General features: G+C 30.3%; 2 protein-coding genes across 5 annotated transcripts in view; both read right to left on the bottom strand.

Annotated features, from left to right (window-relative positions):
* The window catches only part of LOC124354539, a 151,904-nt gene that overhangs the window by 58,741 nt on the left and 69,153 nt on the right, over window positions 1-24,010 (bottom strand). For all 4 annotated transcript variants that reach the window (XM_046805073.1, XM_046805074.1, XM_046805072.1 and 1 more), the window contains exons 28-40: window positions 22,288-22,338; window positions 21,165-21,215; window positions 21,003-21,050; window positions 19,712-19,768; window positions 19,531-19,575; window positions 18,599-18,652; window positions 18,005-18,052; window positions 16,836-16,955; window positions 11,801-11,839; window positions 11,202-11,246; window positions 10,746-10,808; window positions 9,370-9,483; window positions 6,557-6,619 (exon numbers count right to left, since the gene is read on the bottom strand). In XM_046805073.1, the coding sequence (XP_046661029.1) occupies window positions 6,557-6,619; window positions 9,370-9,483; window positions 10,746-10,808; window positions 11,202-11,246; window positions 11,801-11,839; window positions 16,836-16,955; window positions 18,005-18,052; window positions 18,599-18,652; window positions 19,531-19,575; window positions 19,712-19,768; window positions 21,003-21,050; window positions 21,165-21,215; window positions 22,288-22,338 (798 nt within the window). The remainder of the gene's footprint in view (window positions 1-6,556; window positions 6,620-9,369; window positions 9,484-10,745; window positions 10,809-11,201; window positions 11,247-11,800; window positions 11,840-16,835; window positions 16,956-18,004; window positions 18,053-18,598; window positions 18,653-19,530; window positions 19,576-19,711; window positions 19,769-21,002; window positions 21,051-21,164; window positions 21,216-22,287; window positions 22,339-24,010) is intronic.
* On the bottom strand, window positions 3,177-6,022 carry LOC124354543. Its single transcript, XM_046805078.1, has one exon. It carries the CDS (start codon window positions 5,966-5,968, stop codon window positions 5,165-5,167), a length of 804 nt encoding a protein of 267 aa, XP_046661034.1. The 5' UTR covers window positions 5,969-6,022; the 3' UTR covers window positions 3,177-5,164.

Below are 24,010 nucleotides of genomic sequence, written 5' to 3' on the forward strand. Positions count from 1 at the left end.
GTATATTACTTTAAATTACTGTACAATGTATAAAATATAAAAGAACATAATACAAACAAAAGTAAATAAACAGTGAATAAAATACAGATGACATGAACTAAATATTTCTTCCATATGTTGATTTCAAATTTAGACGGTTTTGGGTAAGTTACCTAATGTTGAGTCCATGTGGAATTTTGCTTTTTAAAACCAATTGGTGTGCTTGTTCTAGTGTTCTGAGGTAAATTGGGTTTGAATTTTGATGCACTTTAGGTTTGACAGAATATGTGGTTGAAAATATAATATAATATTAATATATATATATATATATATATATATATATATACAACACATACATATTATGTATGTATATATATCATAATACAATATTCTTTAAGCTATTGTTATGAACAGTGATGTCAAAGCTACTCGGGCACAAACACTTATCCTCATGTATTGATAAGTAACAACAACAAAGATGAAATCACGAAAAGTTACTGATTGTTAATGAGGAGAAATTATCCTGTAGAAATAAAATTAATACAGTTTTATAATTTGAAAATATTATTAAAAATTAGTGTCACACCCAGCAATCTTCTCTAGGAGTGTTTGGTACACTGTTAAATCGGGAGTATAGAAACATCCCCAGATCAGAGGGGGGCCCGAGGAAATTTTTGATATATCAGGTCCTAAAATGGTTATTTTACAGTACTTTTTAATTAATAAAAGGAGGAGCAAGAGCGTTTCAATACGCGATACGTTTTTCTGGTATCTAATCAGTAAAAGTATAGTGGAGGGTCAGAGTGTGTAAAGTTTGCAAAATAATCATTCTACCACTGATCACCAGTAAGTTTATACTGTGATGATTAAAATCTTCTGCAATAAATTCAATTTATTTTAGGGAAGTCCATCACCACATAAGCTAATTTAAAATTTGTCATATATCAGTACCAGTTATTTAAAAACTACTACAGCCAGGAAAATCAAACTTCTTGACATATTGTTATGACTAACTAACTGATATACCTAACTCAAATTTAAGTTTTTTTTACCCATATTTATACGTATATATATATTTATATTTATATACATGTTATGAATAAAAATAAAATTTTAAACTTGAATATTTTTGAAACTATACCTTTTTTAATGGTTATCATTGAGTAAATTCAGGTATATCGTACAAAGGTGGTTGAAAGAGGTATATGGTGAAAATTAAGCACTTTTTGTAAAAAACTATACCTAAAGTTGAAATTGTGAAGTTTTCGGGAAATCAGGTCAAACGAAAAAACATTGTCTTCATTCAGACATCATCAATTCCAGGTTTATAAATTCATTATTATTCTTCCAGCATTCCAGCTTCCTCTTCTTAGTTCTTGCTGCTATTCCGATATTTTTCATCATCTCATGAACGTTTTTGTTGGGTTTTATTTGTCACATTTGATCAAACGCCTTTAACCCATAGTTTGCACCAGCTTCACCAAAGAGTTCTTGCAACACCTTTAATCTACCTAAGTAACCAGAGCTTTAAATTACTAATAGAATCCCAAACTTCTATTTTGAGTATTTCAATTACAAAAACTCATTTTGGTGTCCGTAATGATAGAACATTATTGATAGAATCATTTAGACTTTGAGTCTTTCCATACAAGCATTTCTCGAATAGAGTCTTGTTTGGAAAATCTGTAGATAGGCTTGATTTTATTCATAACTGCCTAAGGCAGTAAAGAGTAGTATATCCATAAAATATAAAGTATCTATATCAATATCTCAAATGTTATATTAGTATAAGAATAAAAATGGAAAAATCAACCTTGTACCACATAACGTTGTAAAATTGATTCGAGTGGCTTAGCAAATTTAAGTATACATGTTATGTATATCAAACTATTGATAAATAATAAAACACAAGAAAATAAGTATGAAATGAAAAAATCAATTTAAAGATCGGACGATAGACTCTCTTTTACTAAAACAAATTTAATCATAACTTCAACAAAATAGATGTTTAAATCACAAATCAAGACCTAAGATAAATCATGATGTCTACTCTTGGATCACAAAACGATAGAACTCCAATAACAGGAGTTATATTAAAACTTACCTACCTTGTTCATTTTTGCATTTCTATATATAAAACTGTTTACTAACAATAACTTCCAGTTATTATATTGCAATGACAACAAGAAAAATACCAGTTTTTTTTGGCATTTTTTAACCAAACTGCAACTTTGATCATTTATAACTCGGAAACTTGTGATTAGATAATGATTAAATGTTTATACAAAATATATTTAAGTTTACTGTAATTGAGTATGTAATTTTTTAGAAGCTTAGAATAGTACGGGAATGAAGTTATTATCAAAATACCATCTTAACTTTTCTGGGTGATCCTCAAAATTCGGTATTAGTCACATCATGGAGCTCTTATTCATTGAGCATGTAATTTTGATAACAACTATTGAAAATGTTAACATTTTTAGCACAGATTAAATTGAGCATGTTTTATTCATTTACCACAACCAGCAACTACTTGTTTTAACAAACAAACTGCCACACTGCTTAGGGCGGAGTTGTCTCGTGGTGAAAACTAATGACAAGAAACTAACACTATTCAGAACAGCTCAGAGCTTGGCAACATACTCACTACTGTGACAACTGATCGTATTAGGACTACTATAAAATATATTTTGTACCGGGTACTCATTGTCCTAAGAGTACAAGTCATCGCAAATCGAAAGTACCCGGTATAGGTTACTGTTACGATACAGATACTTAACACGTTTACCGCCGTCCCTGGTACAAAGTACTCGGACTCGTTTAGCAAGAACAGTAACTGAAACATTTTAGGAGTACTCTGTAACATATGATTTTAAATCAGTAAAAGTACATTTTGAATTTGGTTAGTGGAAGTACAGAGTACAGGGAGAAGCCACAAGAAATAGTAAGAACTAACATCACTTTTGTAGTAGCTGTATGTCGGTGAAATATTCAGCATTTTGAACTAAATTGAATTACATGTGCAGTGCTGTGTATTTTGTTAATTAAAATAGATATAAAGTTTCAATTTGTATATTTGATTATAATTAATTTCAAACGGGATAGATCCTGTTTGCCACATCCCCCCCCCCTCTTTGGTGTGCCACTGGTAAAAATACTTTGACTAAAAGGAGATAGAGAACAATAAAGTAAATATAAACATTTTAAAATAAAGTATTCTTTATTTTACTATACAAAATTATTTTAATTTTAAATGATCATGGTAATAAACTGAATGAACACAGTCAGAAGAAAATCAAATAATGTACATAAACTAATTTAATAAATACAACTATTTATCAAACCACTACATTATATTTCTTTATAATTTTATTAATAAAGCAATAAAATAATAATTGTTAAAATAATGTGAATTAGGGTTTATAAAAAAAACTTTTTCTGAATAACAAATAAAAATATCAATAAACTAGTGTTTGGATTTACGATTATTACTCGTGCCTTTAAAATGAGTCATCTTCAACAATTATTATACAACCAAAAATAAGGGCATATTTGAGGTTTAGATTGTTCTTGTAGAATAAAACTCAAGGTCATTTCTCTATGGTTGACTCAATTTCAGCTTAACTATACAGGGTGGTGCATATATCAGTTTTCTCATAAATTGTGGTATTTTGTTTTGATAGGTTGGTAACAATGTTAAGTTGGCAGCAACACAGAGTAAGTTCATTGTTGTCTGTTCCAGTGGCTATTGTAAAGTGATGCTCTTTGCATCTGTTATTTGTTTGTGTGTGTCCTTAAAATGTTTACAACCTAACAATGGGTTGACATCCTTCAGTTGTGGTGGAAGCATAATAAAAATACTGCCATAATATTTGAAGAATTTAGTGGTAAATATCCAGGTATTGCGATACCCACTCCACACTATATGCGGAAGTTAAATAAGAAATTTGAAAACACAGGAAGCGTTTTAAATGCCCCGAAGTGTGGTTGTCCACTTTGATCAATTTGCAATGAAGAAAACCTGCAGACAGTTGCTCAGGTTTTTGTAGCTATTTAAGGTAAATCGACTCATAAGGCATATGCTAAACTAGAAATATCAAGAAGAAGCGTGTAAAAATGTTAAAGCAATTAAAATTTAAGCCATACCGTCCATCTTTACTCCAAGCGCTTCACGAGGATGATTCCAATAGGCGATTGGAATAATTATCCGTTCAGCGGCTGATCCAAATTTCTTGCGATCAGTTTTGTAGTGTGATGAGACATGTTTCAAACTAAATGGACATGTTAATCGACATAGCAGCAGATGTAAATCCTCATATTGCAATCCAAACAGAACTCATTGTGACTGGTGTTATGGTATGGGGAGGTATTTCGAGTACTGCACTGATTGGTCCTTATTTTCTTCAAGGAAATGTTAACTCAGAAAGTTACTAAAGGTTGCTGCAAGAAGTAGTAGTTCCCGAGCTCAGAAACAATCCTGTTTTCAATATTCATTCCCTCACCTGGCAACAAGATGGTGCCCCAGCACATTTCGGTATCCAAGTTTAAATAACAGAGATTTTTTAAATAACACATTTAGTGAATGGATTGGTCGCCATGGTACAATCAACTGGCCTGCGCGCTCGCCAGACCTGACTCCATATGATTTTTCACTGTGGGGCATTATAAAAGAGACTGTGAATGCTTCAAAACCACAAAATCTTGACAAACTCAGAAATCTAATTAGAAATGCATTTGAACTTGTAAATAACGATAAACCTTTATTGCTAAAAATTTGTGATTCTGTTCTCAGTCGTATAAAGTGTATACAAAATCAAGGTGGACATTTTGAACAACTGCTATAACATTTTATGGTAATATGTAATTAATTTCATATAATGAATTTGATTCTTGCCTTAAAATGCAATTAACCTATAACACCTTTAAATTTCTCTTCTGGGAAAACTGACATATGTGCCACCCTGTATGTATCATTTGGTGCTAATTTAAGTACAATTTTGGTAACAATGTTAATATTAACATTACATTTCTTTGATTTTTAGTGGTTTAAAATATTTAAATAAAACAGTATTTATCAATATGTAAACTCTGTAAATCATAAAATTAGGAATTTTTATGAAATGATTTTCTGGATGTACAAAAATAAAATTTAGATATGTAATAAGAGTTGAGATATAATTTTTATCTACGTTGAGTGTATTACTTTTAATCTCTCTACAGTCTCAGTGACAAACTCCTCACAGACCTCATGTCTAGCCATCACCTTGTCCAGTGATGTGAGAAGCCTTTTTTCTAGGTTCGCCCTTATTGTAGTGTTGAGATGTTCCCTGAGCCAAGTGTCGATGAGGTTTGTGGCAAAGTTGAAAGAGCGCAGTCCCCTCACTTCAGCCTCAAGGTTGCTGTGTTCGCTGAGTTCAAAGCTTCTTTCACCAAGAGTTACCTTACATGGTGGCACATCATCGTTCTCACCTCCATTGAGCGTTTGTGTGATCCTCATCTGCAGACTCAGCTTGTAAAGAACTGGTCCACTGGTGATGGTCCCGGAGACATTCCTTCCATCAAAAGTTGCCTCGTAGCAGAAATTTACTGATTCAGCAGATACTTCTAAGCACTCAACACAGACAAGAAGGATTTCACGCATGTTAGGTGCTAGTGGAACTTTATACTTTCGTAATGCTCCAGCATCCATCCCATCTGCCGCTTTTATTGTGGGATTCTTCAACCATCCGTTGGAGGCATGAAAGTCAAACTGTTTCATCTCTTCGCCCGTTTTCCCACAGTTAAATACCTGTCTAAACTCGGACAAATAATAAACTCCATGTTTCCCAAGAGAGCCGATCATCAGTTCAAAAGATTCCTTGAAGATATCGTTCAGCGATGAAGCCACACTGTGAATATCTCTTGTAATACCCACATCCCTCATAGACATGGAGAACCCATGCACTGACACAGCACACAAACACAAGAATAAGTTACAGACCAGTTTCATTTTTCTGGCCAAACTCTCATGGAATTCACCAAGTAACTGAATTTGTTCTGAATCAAATACATAAATGCGTTTAATCTAACAACAAGTTTCATTCTTCCCAGTTAATTGCTGTTAGTACAGATAGGCTTCTTTATTTTCTTTTATCTTTATTAGGGCAAACCACACATTTGGCTTGATGAAAGAGTTTATTCACTAATAACCTACACATGTCAAAATCATTGCCCCACTTTTCCATTCATCACAATCTGTTTTTATTTTTATTTGCTTACAAACAACTCTTTATTTCATTCAGGTCGATTCTTAGAACAAATTGTGCAAATGTTTTATACGCAATTAATTTTAAAACCCAATTACAAAGTATCATGACAATTTTCAAATTTTTGTTTCATTCTGTGTACATTTTCATTATTAGTAAACCTAATTATTTAAAATACTTACTATTCACTACTATGGAGTTCATTCAATTCAATTATAACAATGTTAATAAAATGTCACATAATTGTGGATTAAAAACATCCAAGCTTTATTACTAAATTGTTCTGTAATTGAAATCTATAGTAAAACTAATGAAAATTATTTTAAACTTACATTTCTGTGTTTATACAGCAATGGGTTCAAGGCTTCATTGTTTTTGTTGTAAACAATGGGTTTCTGAAAAGGAAAGAAGGTGTCATTCATTATTAATGGACACATATTTTTATGAAACATACATAAAGATGGTCTAACATGACTCCACTTCAATTCAACAGAATATCAAAAATTATAATGCCATTTACCAATTAATTATTAAATTGCAATGACAATTTATACTGGCAAATAATATACAGATTAGTTCATTATTTTATTTCTTTAAAAATTTAACAAAATAAAATAACACTATCAGAATACTATTTTTATATTGCTTACTAAACAATCAAATGAGTGAATTATGACTGAGTTTATGATTGGATCAAATTAAAGCTATTATTCTAGATCAACTTCTCAGTCATATGATGAAATCGTCCACCCAAGGCAACCAGATTACATTAGGATTTGTTTAATACACAGAATAACTTGATAATCAATCCTTGATAATCAATCCATTAAAAATACTCTTAAGAATTGGGTTTTCTTGGCATGAGTAGTGTTTAATTAACTGGTAGCATTCTGTGTTGGCAGTGCTACTGTAAGTTGAAGATCAGGTTTTTGATTGAGGGGTATCTACAATTAATTATGTTACATTGATAGTTACTATCCTCCACGATCCTATTCAGAAGAGATTTCTAAAATAAGTTCCTTACAACTGGCCTAAAAAATTGGTTTTTTGTTCTCAAGGAATAAAGATTTCTTATTACATCCTACGCATGTTTTGGATACTTTGATATAATTCCACCCTATCAGTACCACGTCTGGTAGAAGTGAGCTATAGTCACCACCGGACCAGACGTTGGCACTCTATGGGTTAAATCATTTTATAATATCATTCAACCTTTACTGACACACTTGGTTTTTTCAAATTTAAAGCTAAAAGTCTTTTTCGTTACAATAACATAAGAATGGCTTTAAAAATTACATCTAAATAAAATCTCCTGATCTCTTGCTTTACAATGTATTAGTATTCTGGTAGTTAAGTACTGTTTAATGGTGTAATGAGCTTAGTCTACAATAAAATATAAATATTAGTTTTAACACATTTCTTTTAAATAAAAATGGTTTGTTCTTATTTATAAATTTAAAAAAACTATATAAAGTGAGTTCCAGAACATACTGAATGATCGAATATAAATAATATAACTACAAGATATTTGTCCATACTTCCATCCATATTGGCTTTATGATTATGTAAATAAAATTCAAATATGTTAATTTTCTATTTTAACAAATTAACTTTGTTCTGAATAATGTAGCATATAATTAAAACATTACAATGTATGTTATATTATATATGTAAAAATGACCATAGCTAGATATACTAGTAAAATTTGTTGTGAGTGGCAAATTGGCAGTGAAAAGAAGTCCATGGAGCCATTCGTAAGTAGGACTGAGCGGGCGAGAGATAAGGCGGTTGTCATTGGGGAGAGACAGATGGACACGTCGTACGTAGTAGTGTAACTAAGTTTACTCCACTGCTGTATCACTACTATGTTGAATGGGAGCCTGGTGTCTAGAGTCCACATAGTTCCTGCTATGACCACTTTGTTCACACAGAAATAAAAAAGCTTGCCCCTTTAATCCCCTCTTAATTTCTTGTTTTTGTTTTGTAACTCATATGGACATTTTAAAGTATTGTACCTGCAATCAGTGAGAAGTTGAGATGTTGGGTGGAAGAGATGTATTGATGGTTTTCTATCTTTCCTCTATTTCTAAGCACAACAGAGAAAAGAACATGGTAGTTTCTTTTGCTTTTGTGAATTGATACTGTTCCAAAGAGCTATGGACTTGTTATTTGGGCGTGTTACATGTTTGGTGGAAGTGATACATTAGAGATTTCTATGTTTACTGTTGTATGCTTTCTTATTTGTAACCATTGTCCTCCAATATAATAACTTTCATTACCCATAATTTCATACTTGTGGAATGCTATAAGCAAGTTGTCTTTCATCAACTTCATCTCTCAGTTATAGGATGTCTATTAATTTTAAATTAATGCTTTGTTCTGAGTTTTTTCTTTTGAAAGGCAAGATTCAGTGTCCTAACCAGGTTTGAAATTATTTTGTACATTTTTACAGCATTAAAAGTGTCATGAACGTTGTTGACCTAATGCTCTAATGAAAGTGCTGTTTTAAAGTTACCATAATTTCTCTTATTATTGTTACTTTGGAAGAAACTTTAATTTGTATACATACATTTAAGGCTGCATGTTTGCCTAGTTTGGTCATAGATTTTTGTTTCAGCAATTAAGAAGTTTACAATATCTTCTTATAGATTTGTGCATATACGGCATAGTCAGTAGATGTTCGAGTCAGACTTATTCGAGTAGTTCAATAAAGAGTCCACAAGATAAAGAAGACTACTGCTATTGGCAATTAAGAGTAATCAGCCTTGGGGTGTGGAAATATATTATATGTATAAACTGACATCTGGCAAGGTCAATCAGAGAATACAACATGTCTATTGTTCAACAAGCTGTCAGTTGCATGCTGTACTATGGAAACATATCCACTGCTATCAATAAATCAATTAACAACTTCGAGTAGACTAGCAGTTAAGTTAAATTAGGGGACAGCTTCTGCAGGGTAAGTGTTTCAATAAGCCAATCAATAAAACTAATTAGGTAAATAATATTAGCACAAGGGTGTTGTACAGTATTTATAACCTAACATCTGATGAGGTCAATCTGAGTATACATGAACTAAACTACTATCAAACCACAAGCAAAGTATTTATTTAAAATAAGTTTAATAAAAAAATCATATAATAACCTTGAGTTTTCGCCGCTGTTTCTTTTTCATTTTATGGAGGTCCAGCTCTCTCACAGCTGCAGGCAAACCAGCCGCAGCTTCCTGAGGGCTGACTATCACAGCAATCAGTTCTGCCTTCAACCGAAAAACACACGTCTCATCAGGGAAGTTAGTACAGTTTACATAGCAATTAAGTTTCAACAGGGTTTTTTGTAAATCAGTGCCAATGATGAAAATATCAAAATATTTACTATACTCATTTGAAGCTCAGCCAAAAAGAGTGTTAAAACACATTTATTTCTTACACATACACATTTGTCACTATATGATTCTACTACCTGTGACCTAAGCTTGCACAACACAATGTCACAATAGCACGTCTATGATAATTATAGTCTTTGAATATTCACGGTAACATTGTGTAGTTAGAAAATAACCGGAAAACTCAAAATCAAATCAAATCACGTTTTTACTCAAATAAAAAAAAATAATATTGGTGGAGCCACATTTGTAATGTTATGAGTGTGTGCTGACAAATATTTATTACAAACAAAAGTGTTTGAGTGTTTTAAATGAGATGAAGATGGCTGGAAAGATACGATGGCTGCGTGATACACAAGCATTGGCAACCATTGACATCAAAAACTGAAGCTGACATTGAAAATATTGGTAACCTTGTTCGACTATAACACCGATAATTAGTCAGAATTACTACATTAGCGTCCTGACTACCCTACACGACTGTGTTCAGAGAAAACAGAATGATTTGTGGGATTAAAGTCATGGATCCTCCACTAGGACAGTGCTCCAGCTTACAAAGTTTTATCAGTGAAAGCGTTTTTGGCTAAACACATCATCTCTGTCTTAGATCGTTCATCCAACTCATTTGACTTGGCCCCCTTGGAGAGCAAACAGACTCTATTTTTGTTCCCCAAAGTCGTCAGCTTTAAAAGGATTGACATGTGAAACAGCAAAAGAAAAGTGACAGAAGTCATGAAAAAGGTTACAGAAATTATCAACTATGGGCAGAATAAGTCTGGGAACCAGCCGAAAGACGAAGAGGGTAGAGAAGGGGAATGACCGATGGCATGATATTCAGCCTTATTGCATTCATTCTGTGGCTTCACTAATAACAATCCTGTTATTTTCTAGCCACACCTAGTATATCTTCTTCTTACCTAAGAAAAAATTGTTTATAAAAATTAGACACAACTGTTTAAGAGAGTTCTGAGGTATTTATATGGGATAATCTACTTTGATCACTAAAGTATTATTGGATGATTAACACAGGACATTAGCACGTACATGCTCAATGAATGATCAGTAACTTACACATCAATTAATAGATAAACCATATTTATTCATAACGTTAAATTTTTTACAATATCAAAACTCACCCCATCAGGTATTCCTTCTAGAGGATTGTCTCCGCTTTGCGGCTTTTTCTTCACCTGTACCATCTATGAAGTAGGAAAGTGCATTGGTAATACCATAAACCAAAAGGCTGAACTTTTATTTTGTAAAACAGTAAATATATACTATAAAAAGATGTGTTTATTTTTCTAATAGGGATTATTGCTTCCATCACAAGTCATCAAATGTAATACAAATACATCATTTGAATACTTTTAAATTTACGTACAATAAATTGTTAAAAATAAATATTTTCTTTGGAACATGAAATACTAAAATTTTTTATTTTGTGTACCTAAAATTTCCTTAAAAATAAAAGATAAGAAATATGAATTTTTAATTCAAGAACTTAGCTTCATATTTGTTTTAAGTCTTTACTAATTTCGTAATAATAAGACTAATAGGAAGAATAAAACATCATTGTATTTATTATGACTTACATTTCTGTGCATGTAAAGAGCAGGGTTCAATGCTTCCATGGGTGCCTATTACATGAAATTAAAGTATATAAATATATAAGAAATAAAATAACGGACTTTAATAAAATAAATAATATATAAAAAGTGTTAGTAACTTGAGTATAACATGTAGAAAGTAAACACAATTATAAAAGGAGCAATTTTTTCATCATACATAACTATATTGAATTTGCTACATATAATACTATTTGCATTTATTTGTGTTGAAAACAATATATGTTCTTGCTGATAGATTATATTCTAATTTAAACTCTCTATAAACTAGTGATCTAAGAATCAGGTTATTGTTCAATATCCATAATTATGGTTATTAGTTATGTATTTATAATTTATTTATAAAAAATAGATTTTCTATCATTGATATTAAGACAAATATATAAAAGTTAAAATACCTTATAACAACTTTACCCACCCAAATCTTTGTAAATTGATAAACTAGTATAACATTCAAAACCAAGTTAGTCTTTTTCCAGTTATTTCTACTTTGAAACCTCATCTGAAAAGATTAAAAACTAAAGAAACTCTGTTCGACTAATATAAAATATTTTGTTTATACTCACATCTGCTTCCTTATTCTTTTTTTCTTGATCAGTAAGTCTCTAAAAAACAAAATTACAATGATCAAAATCAGCGTGAATGGGAACACAAATCAAAAAGGAATATTGACCCAAATTCTAAACTTACCTTTGTTGAGAACAAATTCTATAAGTAAAACAAAACATTGACAAATTAGTACATAAAATTTACCTTTAAACAGAAATTGGGGGGTGGGGGGAATATGAGGTTTGACGTCTCAACTTTTCTGAACACAAAATAACACGAAAATGTTTTGAACACGAACTTAAACTTGTCCAGTCATTTGTTGGAATAGACAACTGATAGTACATACAAGAGTGGACCTCCTTCGTAGCAGAGGTTTGCTTGTCTTCTGGAAATACTGAAACATGACAAACATTAGAGTACCTTCACATGTTGTTTGCCCTTTTATTAATGCTTCCTGAAATAAAAATGAATATTAGGCATCATTTATAGGTCAATTGGATGTATTTTTGGCCCATTAAACAAGGAACATCAGAGAAAAAAGTGATTAGTTGTGACTGAATGGATTGTTGATTTTGTGAGTTATGCAATTAAATCGTGGATTATGCTTCTTAGCTTAAAATATTAAAAAGTAATCCCTCTTTTGTAAAATACATTGTTATAACACAAAAAAGAATTTTTTAAATGTTTCATTATATACCTTTGTTTTTAACTGTTTAAGTCAAAGTTTACAAAGGTTAAACATCAAGATTAAATTGGGCCCATAAAAATGAATAGGACAGCCCATTAATTGGAACAGTGAGACGAACATATGCTATGGGTGCATAATGTTTGGCGTCAAAAACTTAAAATTACAATATACAGAACAAACTTTAAATAAGGGAACAATTTTTTTTAAACTCCTAACAGAGGTGACAAAACATAAAACTGTAAGACTCTTTTCAATGTATCAGTTTTTAAAAATGTAGAAAAATACTTTCCATTTTTCAAGAAATAGTCCAATTTTTATTTTTAAGAATCAAGTAAAAGTACTTACAATTCTGAGCATTCAGCACTCTTGACTTTATATCTTTATAAAATTATATTTTTAATTAAACTTCTTAATTCATTTTATCAAATAAATTATTAAAATGTGATTTAGATCAAACAGAGCAGTTAGAAGTAGATACTAGAACAGTTTTAAAAGTTTAATGCAATCAAATTCTTACATGTCTTGTTGTCCTTGGACTCCCCTGAAACATATAAAAGCTATTTTATAAATAACAATTAAGTTAAAAATTCATATAATTGTACTTTTGTTCATTGTAAGCTGTATAAAATAGGATTATTGTGTTTTCTTGCATTATTAATATGCTCTGTTTGCATTTATGTTTTCAATCAATACTTTTGCATTATTTGAAAACAAGAGCATAGGAGTTTTTGTTTTGTTTAAAATGTTAAATTACTTCAATTATGGTTTAATAATTACTTGTATGTAATTAGTGGACAATCTGTCAAAAATAATGGAAAAAAGCACACTCATCTGCATGAAGTTTTAAGTGAATTGTTAGTTTTTTATGTTTTACCTTTCTTCTATAAGAAATGTAATGGTTTGTGTACCTGTATACTAACATCAACTCTACGTCACAAGCTTAGATATTTACCCTGGAGAGAGTTGCTAAATTGCAAATATATTTTATGGTTTTTGTTATCTAATTGCTGTTAACATATTGAGTGATTCCATGATACAGTAATTCTAATTCACCCATTACATGAATGTTCACACTGATATCACTATACATAAAACTTTTAAAAATCACTCATCTGCACATGGTTATTATTTAATATTATGTTTAGTCATGTAATAAGTGATTACAAACTACTTACACATTTACACGAAAAAACAGAATATAAACTCATACTGAAGTCAAATTCTTGCTTAGGCATGTTGGTATTTACATAGCACTGGTCTTCTTTTGATACATTAATTTGTGACATCTCCATAAATAGAACTCGTGACAGTTAGAGAGTTGAACCTTATTCTACCAATGGAGGTCTTTTACTTGTAAAACTGGTTATTTTATTCTTTTCTTTTCTCCATGTAATTATTTGGATCTCAACTATATATGACAACATTTTCAAAGAACATTCAATTGTATGTATTTTTTTCTAAATATTTTGATTACTACTTAGGACATAATGATATATCAACCCTTGTTAACATCAATATTAACTTAACATGCACAAACCACGATAGTGGTGTTACATTTTGGACACACACACAATGGTTTTTAAATTCAGGTAAATAGATAAGAATTAAAGCCAACCAATCTTATGTGTCCTAGGTGTCACATGGACAGCCTGATTGTCAAGATATGGAATATACCGATATAATACATAGCTTAGTCACCACTTCTCACCATGGTGTATTTTAATTATGCTTCTCCTGAGTTTAATGCTGGCTAAATATTCAATATTTGTATAAGCAATCTTTCTGTTGTATAATATGGCTTTATCATTTCCATCTTCATATTTGTGTCATATTCATGCATGTCAAACTTTATGTCCTAGATTTTGACTCCTGAAGAAGAGGATAGATTCTAGTCCTCTAAATGTCATGTTTCATTTTTTGTAATGTAATGGCAAATGTTCAGAATCCTATTATTATTTCAAAATATCCATCATCAACAATGGGCTTTAAACAAAGAAGTTGTATGTCATGTTATTGGTATTCAAATTTTCATGTACTGAGTTTCATGTTACCACAGTTAACTTCTCTGAGTATTACACAAAAAAAGGTAATTAAATTGCTTAAGTTTCGATAAAAATATAATTTGAAAATGCATTGGTGGCAACTAATTAATTACTCGTATCTCAGTAAAATCAATAACTACTTGGATTTTTATAAGAATCTACTATGGCACTTATTAATTCAATTCATTAATCAACTACATTCTTAATTTAAATTTATATACACCTACATTAATTTGTAAAGTTTAATATTTATATAACTCACTGTAAAGGGATTCATAGTGCGGAGTTTTTTTTCTTTCTCATAAGCTGCTATAGGATCTTCATCTGCTAATTTTACATATTCCTCTGAGTCTGGATATGTTGACTAAATATTTATCAAATCGATCAAAAAATTTTAATTAGTACAATTTTTGTTTCAAAATCATAAAAATATTATATACTTTTGTTCATAAAAAAGAAGAAAGCACATTTTCCTAAATGGTGTTTAAATAATGATTGTATATTATATGAATTATTAATTTTAAAATTAAGTAAGAAAATAAAACTACTTACACATAAACTGCTTAAGATTAGATGAATGAAAAAAGACATACCTGTCTTGCAGTTAAAGTTCAGAAAGCCAGCTCCACCAAACGAAAGTTATAACTCGTAAAACCTGGAAATTTTCCCGGAAACCAAAGCCAAAGTACGATAGAGACGTCAAACCTCTCAGGTTAGTTTATGTTGGAGAACCACAGTGCATTAGCTTTCGTTTGGTGCTGTAAGAGTACACCTTTCTTTTGTAAAAATCTTTAAATTTACTTCAATAAATTATCATTTTAGAATTAAATAATTACAAAAACATAATTGGTAAATATTTATAAATAAAATAGGAAAATACTTTTATTCATAGTGTCGCTCTTCCAGGCTGGCAAACTGAACTCATAATGCACTGTGACAGACAAGGTTGCCACTACAACAAATTAAAATTTATCAAGTACAAGACTGGTGGAAGGATGGGGAAAATTGACTTGAAAGAAATGAGTGATCGTTTGAAATAACCATTAAGTTATTTAATAAACAATCAATTTTAATTTTAAACATTGAAATCTCTTTATGTTGGGTTTTTTTAATTTCTAAATATATACAAAATACTAGCTCTAAATATTTCTAAAATAGTTTAATTTGCAGATATTTTTACATGATCAATATAAAGGGAGTTTTAATTATTCATGTGAAATGTGGAGAAGGTGACTACTAAACAATGCATAATTGAGAAGGATGAGGATAACTTTTAAGTAAGAATCAAACCTGCATGAGGTTTATGTAGGGTTTTGTTTTAGGTTTCACTGATAACAAGAATTCAGCCAGTCTCGGCCTTCCTATTTATTATCCTGCCAGCTCATCACATCCCACCATGTTCTTTTATTGTTATCCAAAGTGTGGAAAAAGTCTCTTAGAGTTATTCAGTTTTAAAATACAACCATGTCTGACCTGCTGAGAATTATTGACAGATTGTTCAAGAAGTTTTCAAAGGCTCAAGATCCTAATTTGACTCAGCCAGGAAGTCAGAAATAAGTAAAACAAGAGACAATAACCAGCTGAAACTAATTGGTCTGCTGGTTCTTAATTTAAAAGGAAAATCTTGAGATAGTGGCCTTCTAAATAGTATTAAACTTCAAAGACTATCGGATTCTGCTCATAGAGAGTTGTAAATGTACCTCAAAATTCTTTTGTCACCATTAAATTCTACCTAAAACCTAACAGTGACCCAGCAAGGCTCACATAGGCCCACACTGTCAAATGTCACAGTGACAATTAAGATAGATATACGAATCTGGTACACATTGAAATATAATTCTGTTAACAAGATAACACATAGGGATTGTTGCTAAGCCACATTTAACAAGCATTAGGTTAAGTTTATTTCCTGAAGGTACAAATTGTAACCCCTCACGCGATATTGATGAATAGTAGTGCAAATGGAACAGACATTTAATAAACAAAAATTAAAAATAATGTCAAGGAAGTCACTAGGGCCAAGAACTATGTTAAAAAGGCTACAATGGTGGTGGAAATGTACATGTGTTCTGATGGAAAGAAAAATTGCAGTTTTGAGGCAAGGGTGAACCTACTGGAACAGAGAGTGAATCCCTTTTCCCAATTAATTTTGAGGAGGATAGGTAATTTTGAAATCTACAAAATAATTTCAAGCTATTTTATTAAATTTGCAAAAAGAATATATTTATATCCATCAATGATTAGAGATTTAGGGTGATATGTGTACAATAAATAAATCATATTTTGCATAGATATCACTTCTGTCGTGGCTATAATACTCACATAAACACCAAACTCCTTGGAAGCCACCTGTTTCTTGTATTCCTCAGCGGCAGCTGTCAGTTCCTTGGTACTCATCACACCACTAGAATCTTCCTTGAGTTCTGCTGAGGTAGAATCAGCCTATAACAAAGTGTAAAATTATTGATTACGAAAAAGCCTTTGGTATTGAAATTTATTACCTTAAAAGTCAAACTTTGAGGGTGGTTTAGGGTGTACTGAAATCATTGTTTCTGTGCTACCCAATGATAAAGGGGTTTTTTCTCATAAGAGAACAGTTTTAAATTAGCATTTTAAATTTCATCAATAACAAACTTGGTTAGCCTCATAAAGTGACTAAAAAACACATTGTGACATATTTTTATTTTAAAACTTTTGATAATGGAAGATGCTGAAGGAACTAATCTTAATTCATGTTTCAAGAAACCTACAAAGAAAAAAGCTCCAACAAACAAGGGTGGAAGTATAAAAAGCTAAATCATATAGTGTGATTGATCTGTCCCCCCTATTCTTAGGTTAAAGAAAAAACATAAATTGATAGATATTAATTCAAATTTAAATAAAAAAACTGTTAAACATAAATATTTTCCTGATTTGTTACTTCTTACATTTTTTTAAAGATAAATAGTGCTTAAAACTTCAAGCATCAAGTAAAACCTAGATTTTAAATAGTTTTAAATTTATAAATTGTTTTCAAAACCCGCCAAATCCTAAAGTTTAGCATTGAAACTCACCAGATTCAAATTTCTCCGTAATTTTTTTAAATATCTCTAAAGATTCATAGAATTATCTTCATGTTTTTACACTGTAATAGGTTAAAAAGTAAACAATACTGGTAGAAGTATTTTGTTATATTTGTCTGAATCAGGCTTTACTAATAACAGTTTTTGCTGATTTACCAAAAATGTGAGTTAGGAATTTGGTGGGTTTTGATATTAGACACTTCATTTATTATATTTCCATTATTTATAAGAATTTATAAAAATATATAAACTCTGTGTTTTATATTTAATAAGACATTTCTTTGAACATGACTACTACTAAACTCTCAGGACATTTAGATATTTTATAAACCAATAGGTTTACTTTTACTTATTTTTTATGAGTCATCATCTCATAAAAATACTCATTTTTTATGTGAATTTCTACCAAACAAATAATAACATTGTTACCTTCCGTTTCTGTATTTTGTGGTTGGCGATTCCATCTTTGATAGCAATCTGTAAAAGAAGAAAATTTCACTGTGGAGAAAAACTAATATTGGGGTTTTTAATAAATTGCACTATTAAATGCAATCAATGAAAAGTATTTTAAATTTTTATGTATACAGGAAAATATTAAGTAATTTGGGGCATAATATGAGATTGAAATGAAATATCTCTCTATTTTAAATAATAAAAACTACCATAAAAACTCATTTAATGCAAAAGATACATCTTCCATTTATAAAAATGGTAAAATGAAAATATTAAATAATATTTTAAAGATTAATTTATCATTTTAATTAAACTTCAAAGAATACAAAACACAAAGTTTTGTAATCCCTTAATTTTAAACCTTCAAAATTTGAAAAGTTGTTGAAGTGTAGCTCTAGTTTGGTAACATGAAACAATAGAGTGTTAAATAACCTACATATCCATTGCACAGTATCTCCAATTTAAAATTACTCCTTTAATTTTTGTTCAAAAATCGAGCATGTGATGGCTAGACTGTGACAACACAATGACAGATGAAGATGACACTCACTACACAGTAGGTAAACTAACCCCTTGATGTTGTGCTGGCAAAACCAATGGAACTCCATGATGGTTGTCAGGTTCCTGAAACATAGAGCACGTCTTATCAGAAACACTTATTACCATGTAATTGCTTCTGACACATATCTATTTTATCTGTCCTTTAAGAGCAAAAATTTCAATGGTTGAAACTTGTATAAAACTATTATGAAAATACTCCTTTCAGTTCATTTTCTGAAGCATTCATCGACAGTGTACTGAATAGGCTAAATATGCTGTTGTAATCTGTATAAAAAATAATACTGTATTTCCTTTAAAACAGATTAGCTGATTGGTGAAGATTTGTGATAGAAAAAATATCTAACAATAATCCCCTCAAATTAAAATGAGTCTGCCTGGATCTTGCTAGATTCTACTGAGCTTCTTATATGAGCTGCACTAGCTTCCTTTCCTTATTTTTCAATTGCTCTTTATTGAAATAAATGCGGGTGTCTATTCAGCTCGGTATTTTCAGAACAAAAACTTGTCCTGCTGTATGTAAGAAAGCAAAGCTCAGGAATAAAATCTTTACACATAAACTAGCTATATTTACATATTAAGAGAAATTATTTTTTTAACATTACACAAAACTGCATAGATTTTAAAGCTGTCTATAAATGTATTAGACAGGAAACATAGTCTTAATAAAAGTGTATGATATCCTATCTGAGATTATATTTGGTTATATAAATAAATAGGATAGGATAGGATATTCCATTAAAACCACTAAGCTGAAACAGTATTAAAGAACAGAAGTATTTAGTCACTTTCTATGCTTTTCTATTTAGCACATATTTGAAGTATGAACAGAAACCAGCCAAAAATTGGATGCATTCCAAACTTTTGGTAAGAAATACAATGAAGAAGAATCTTTCTGTTCATAACATCTATTATATACAGAACAGAGAAAATTTATCACTTACATGATGGTCTGCCAGGTGTATGGGGTCATGCAAGTGGTCTTTTCCCTGGAAATCATCAATTAGTTAGAGATAACTTTCAGTGTATAATATGTTAGATGAACATAAACTAAAAGTTACACATAGTATATAATGTACAAAATCAAAATTTAAACATTTGTGTGAATATATAGATTGTACTTACATCATGGGCAGGATGATTCATATGCAACCCGTGTAGTGACTCCTGAAGGTGTTCATGCTGCAAAAGTTGAATTCTTCATTATGAGATATGCCACAGTTGCAAAAATCAACTTGTACTCAGGGAGAAAAGCTATAGCTGGCCAGCACCATAAACAATAAATTATCCTTTTGAAAAGGATTAAGTTATGTTCAGTTATAAACAGAAAAAAATGGTTCATAACAAGTATCAATATATTTGAATTAAACTTTTAAATTACTCTGTACACTGTGGCTTGAGAAACACTTCACTATTCACTTCATTATTGTAGTACTGAGCTGAGAGTAACAGATTAACATTATTTTTAGCTCATATATAATCATAAGACTTTCAGAGAATACACAAGTATTTTATAATTACATTTCTTATAATCACTACAAGTAGCCAGTTTTCCTTACACCACACCCAAATTAAATCATGTCAAAATGTGGCACAAACCATTTCCCTTAACAAACAATATGTATCTATCTTCACAATACCAGAAGTTAGGAAAGAAGTTTGGCTCCAGTCATAATTCAGATGTTTGTCACTTCAGTAACATATTACAATTTAAACTATACCCTACCTTCTCAAGATTAAAGACTCAGGATTGCTTTATCCCTTATTAATATAATGACACAGTTAAAATAGACTTTGTCAAACTAGTAATAGAAATTATAGAGACACTAGAATTATTCCTTCCTAACTCCCCTCTCTTTTTAAATACTAGGTTTCCTTATTATTATATGGACACAACCCCTCAGTCATTAATGGAAATAACGGCAACCCTAGTTTATTATCTATTAATAAATTACTTAGTAATTTAAAATAACAGGGGTTTTCGAAACATTTTAGCTGACAGTGTTTCCTTCTCTACATAAAACTAATACTAATTTACTGAACTAAATTTACAGTAACAATATGTCTACTCACAATTACTGACCACTGACAACAGACCAGTGGGCAGTAGTAAATGGTGGACCAAGACAAGACTTTAGCTTGCTATAAAATTTACTGTATAGTTTGGGTAAATTGTAGGCCTACATTTTGTTGTTTGGGTTTGAGTAATGTAAGTTGGAGGTACTCAGCATAGCTATCATATCTAATTTGTTTTAGGTCAGTTGTCAACCTGAGGGAAAGATCTGATTGCAGGTTTCAACATATAATGTTACTTACTTTTATATCACTGAACAATGAGAAGTGTCTTAAAACCCCTGTTACCTTCACAAGCATTCAATTGCCAAAAACAAACTTTAATTAACCAGAAAAGTCTTACCTCTTGTGCAGCAATGTGTGCTTGGAGACTCTGAGATGTTTGAGGACTCTACAAAATAAGACATTTAAAATTCAAATAAAAATAAAATTATCATAGTAATAATTTTTTTATTAATTTATTACAAAAAAGACGTAAATACAATAAATCAAACATTTCACTCACCCTAAGGTTTGCTGTATTCAGATGTAAAGGAGGCTGTAAATTATGTAACACCTGGAAAAAATCAAAATATCAAAACATGTAGGAATTCTTTGATTTCCACTTGTTTTTATGGGGAGCCGCTAAAGATCCACAGAGTTGTCAAGCAATCAGATATAGAAAAACATATTATATTTTATATATATATATATATATATATATATATATACATATATATATATATGTATATATATATATACATATATATATATATATGTATATATATATATATATATATACATCTATATATGTATATATGGTATGTATATAGGGATACCATACACAAATGAACCCTCACAGAAATTAATATAAAATCATTTCTTAGTATCTTAACCAAATCACTGACAAATACAAACAAATTTGACTGTGGGAAAACACAACAAATTAATTATTTTGCATATTTTATTTTTATATAAAAAAGTATACTTTGATTATCAAACAACTATTATATTAAGCATTCTTTCTTAATAAATGCTTTGGGCTCCTATTCTTTGAGGCAGAGAAATTCATGTTTTAACAAAAAGATCCAAATTGTATTTCATTACTTAAAAATTGAGAGGCATTTCAAATATATATCTTGTAATATTTGGCAAAGAAATGTTTTTTACATGAAATTAAAAATAAATGAATTTCAATTAAAAACTAGATATTTATGTTGAGAAAGGCCTAACAGAGAAGTAGAAACAAGGAAGCAGCAAGACTTGAATAATAAATTCTGTCTTATAAGCAACAATTTATTACTATTCCTATTTACTATTCCTCCTTGTGACAAAACAAATGGTGAGATTCCAAACTTATTGGTACATAAATTGTTTCAAATCTGAAATAACACTTAAGGCTTTACTTAAAACAGGTTAATAAACTTTAGTATAAATATTGATTTGTGTTATGAAATAACATTCAAACAATTAATATTGTTTTACAAAGGAAATGCTAAATTTACAATGGTAATGAGAAAACCATTCTGATACAATGATTAATATAAAAAAACCATAGAGGATTACAAATTAATATCTTATTATCTTTCATCTATTAATAATAACAACATTATTAAATAATTCTACAGCTAAAAATGAATTGTACTTACCTGATGATTTGGTGTGTCTGGATGTAATGACTGCTGCATATGTTGCATTACCTAAGAAAAATTTAAGTATTATTTAACAGAAAGCTTGTTTGATAATATAATAATTAGAGAACACATTGCACACCATAAGCTATGAGTGTGAAGTGTTAGTGACTGGTACTCATACTCAGTATTCTTGGCATTGCCACCTTCCTAGAAATTATTTCAAGAGAGTGCCTAATTATATTTTGAGCTGGACTAAAATTATACTTTATTACCTTTCTTCTTCTTTTTTACATATCTCCTTCTACAGAAGTAGAGTCAAGCCTGCTGACCAGATATCATTTTTTGGACAATAAAAACTGACTGATAGTTGATCAATGGTTGTTATGTCATATTGGATTCTCTCTTCATCTCAAATTCTGCAGCAGATGTGGCTGATGTTCTCATACTTTAAATCTCCTTTAAGTGACTTTGAATTTCAAGCTTATCCATTTTAAAAGGATAAGCTTGGGTGATGAGGAACAGGGCCATTAAGATGTACAGGCCAGGGCATTATATTAGGCCTTCTGTACCGTCAAACCAGGATTTTTTTACATTTGCCATCATAATTAATACACAACAAAAATAGAATATTACTTTTTCGAGGATTGAAATCTATCCTCTTCCTTTGGCCTTTTTAAGGAAAAAATTGACAAGTTAATGTAAAAATAACAATGCAATACTGGTATTAATCTGTTATATATACTGCAAAATATACTTTAATTATTAAACCCAGTTGTTTACATATTGGAAATATATTCAAATATTAATTAACTAAATCCATACTCTTTTTTATTACAAATTATTAAAATAATTTAAGTTACTCTTAATTTTATACAGAATCTAAATAGTTTATTCGACTTTGATGTATAAAGTGGATTGAATATAATATTTCAAATTGAAACTTACTTATTCATGATGCACTATACTATGGCTTGGTGAAGTGAAATGCTGTGTTTCTTAGAAGTAAATAAGGGTCAATACATTTTCTTTACTAATTCACATGGTATCTGCATTAGTATTTTACAGAATTGGACATAATGCACTTCTCACGAAGCTTCAACCAGCAACTAAAAAATTTTCTAGTTCACTTTGCATTGAAACATTACTTACACAATTAAATCAATAAGTTGAAGAATTTGATTGATCAGCCATGACATAACACAGTTAGAACTGGAAAACTTGGCCTACCTTTACAACACTAAATGCATAAGTGTAAGAACTGAATCTATAATCAGCAATTCGAAACTAAAGCTACAATATGGTGATCATATAGGTAATTTTATTAGAAATTATGTTCTCAATTATTTCCACAATGTTATTTTATATTGTTCAAAATGTTATACATACACTATCTTTTATGGTATAAAAAATACAAACTAACAAACATTATTGTAAATCATCTGAGAATGTTGAAATACTTTTTAGATTTGTGACGTATAGCATTGTGATAAAACCATTCCTTTTCTAAACAGCTGTCACATTAAATTCTTAAGAGATATAACAAAAATGTGTAAGAATAAAAGATGTTTAAAATTAGCCTTCCTAATATTTTTTAAAGTGTTACCGGTGTTTTTCATTTTAGAAAATAGACATCTTGAATTTTTGCCAAAAATGCATCTTGAGGTTTTTGTTGATTAAGATTGGCTAATGAACTTGTGTAAGAGCGCAAAAACTGACTTTATATGGTTTAGTCTGAATA

The sequence above is a fragment of the Homalodisca vitripennis genome, chromosome 2 (assembly GCF_021130785.1).
Source record: "Homalodisca vitripennis isolate AUS2020 chromosome 2, UT_GWSS_2.1, whole genome shotgun sequence".
Lineage (NCBI taxonomy): Eukaryota > Metazoa > Arthropoda > Insecta > Hemiptera > Cicadellidae > Homalodisca > Homalodisca vitripennis.

What these genes read in the sequence shown, in the direction of transcription:
- LOC124354543 (XM_046805078.1), bottom strand. Translation starts at nt 5,968, where the DNA reads ATGAAACTGGTCTGTAACTTATTCTTGTGTTTGTGTGCTGTGTCAGTG.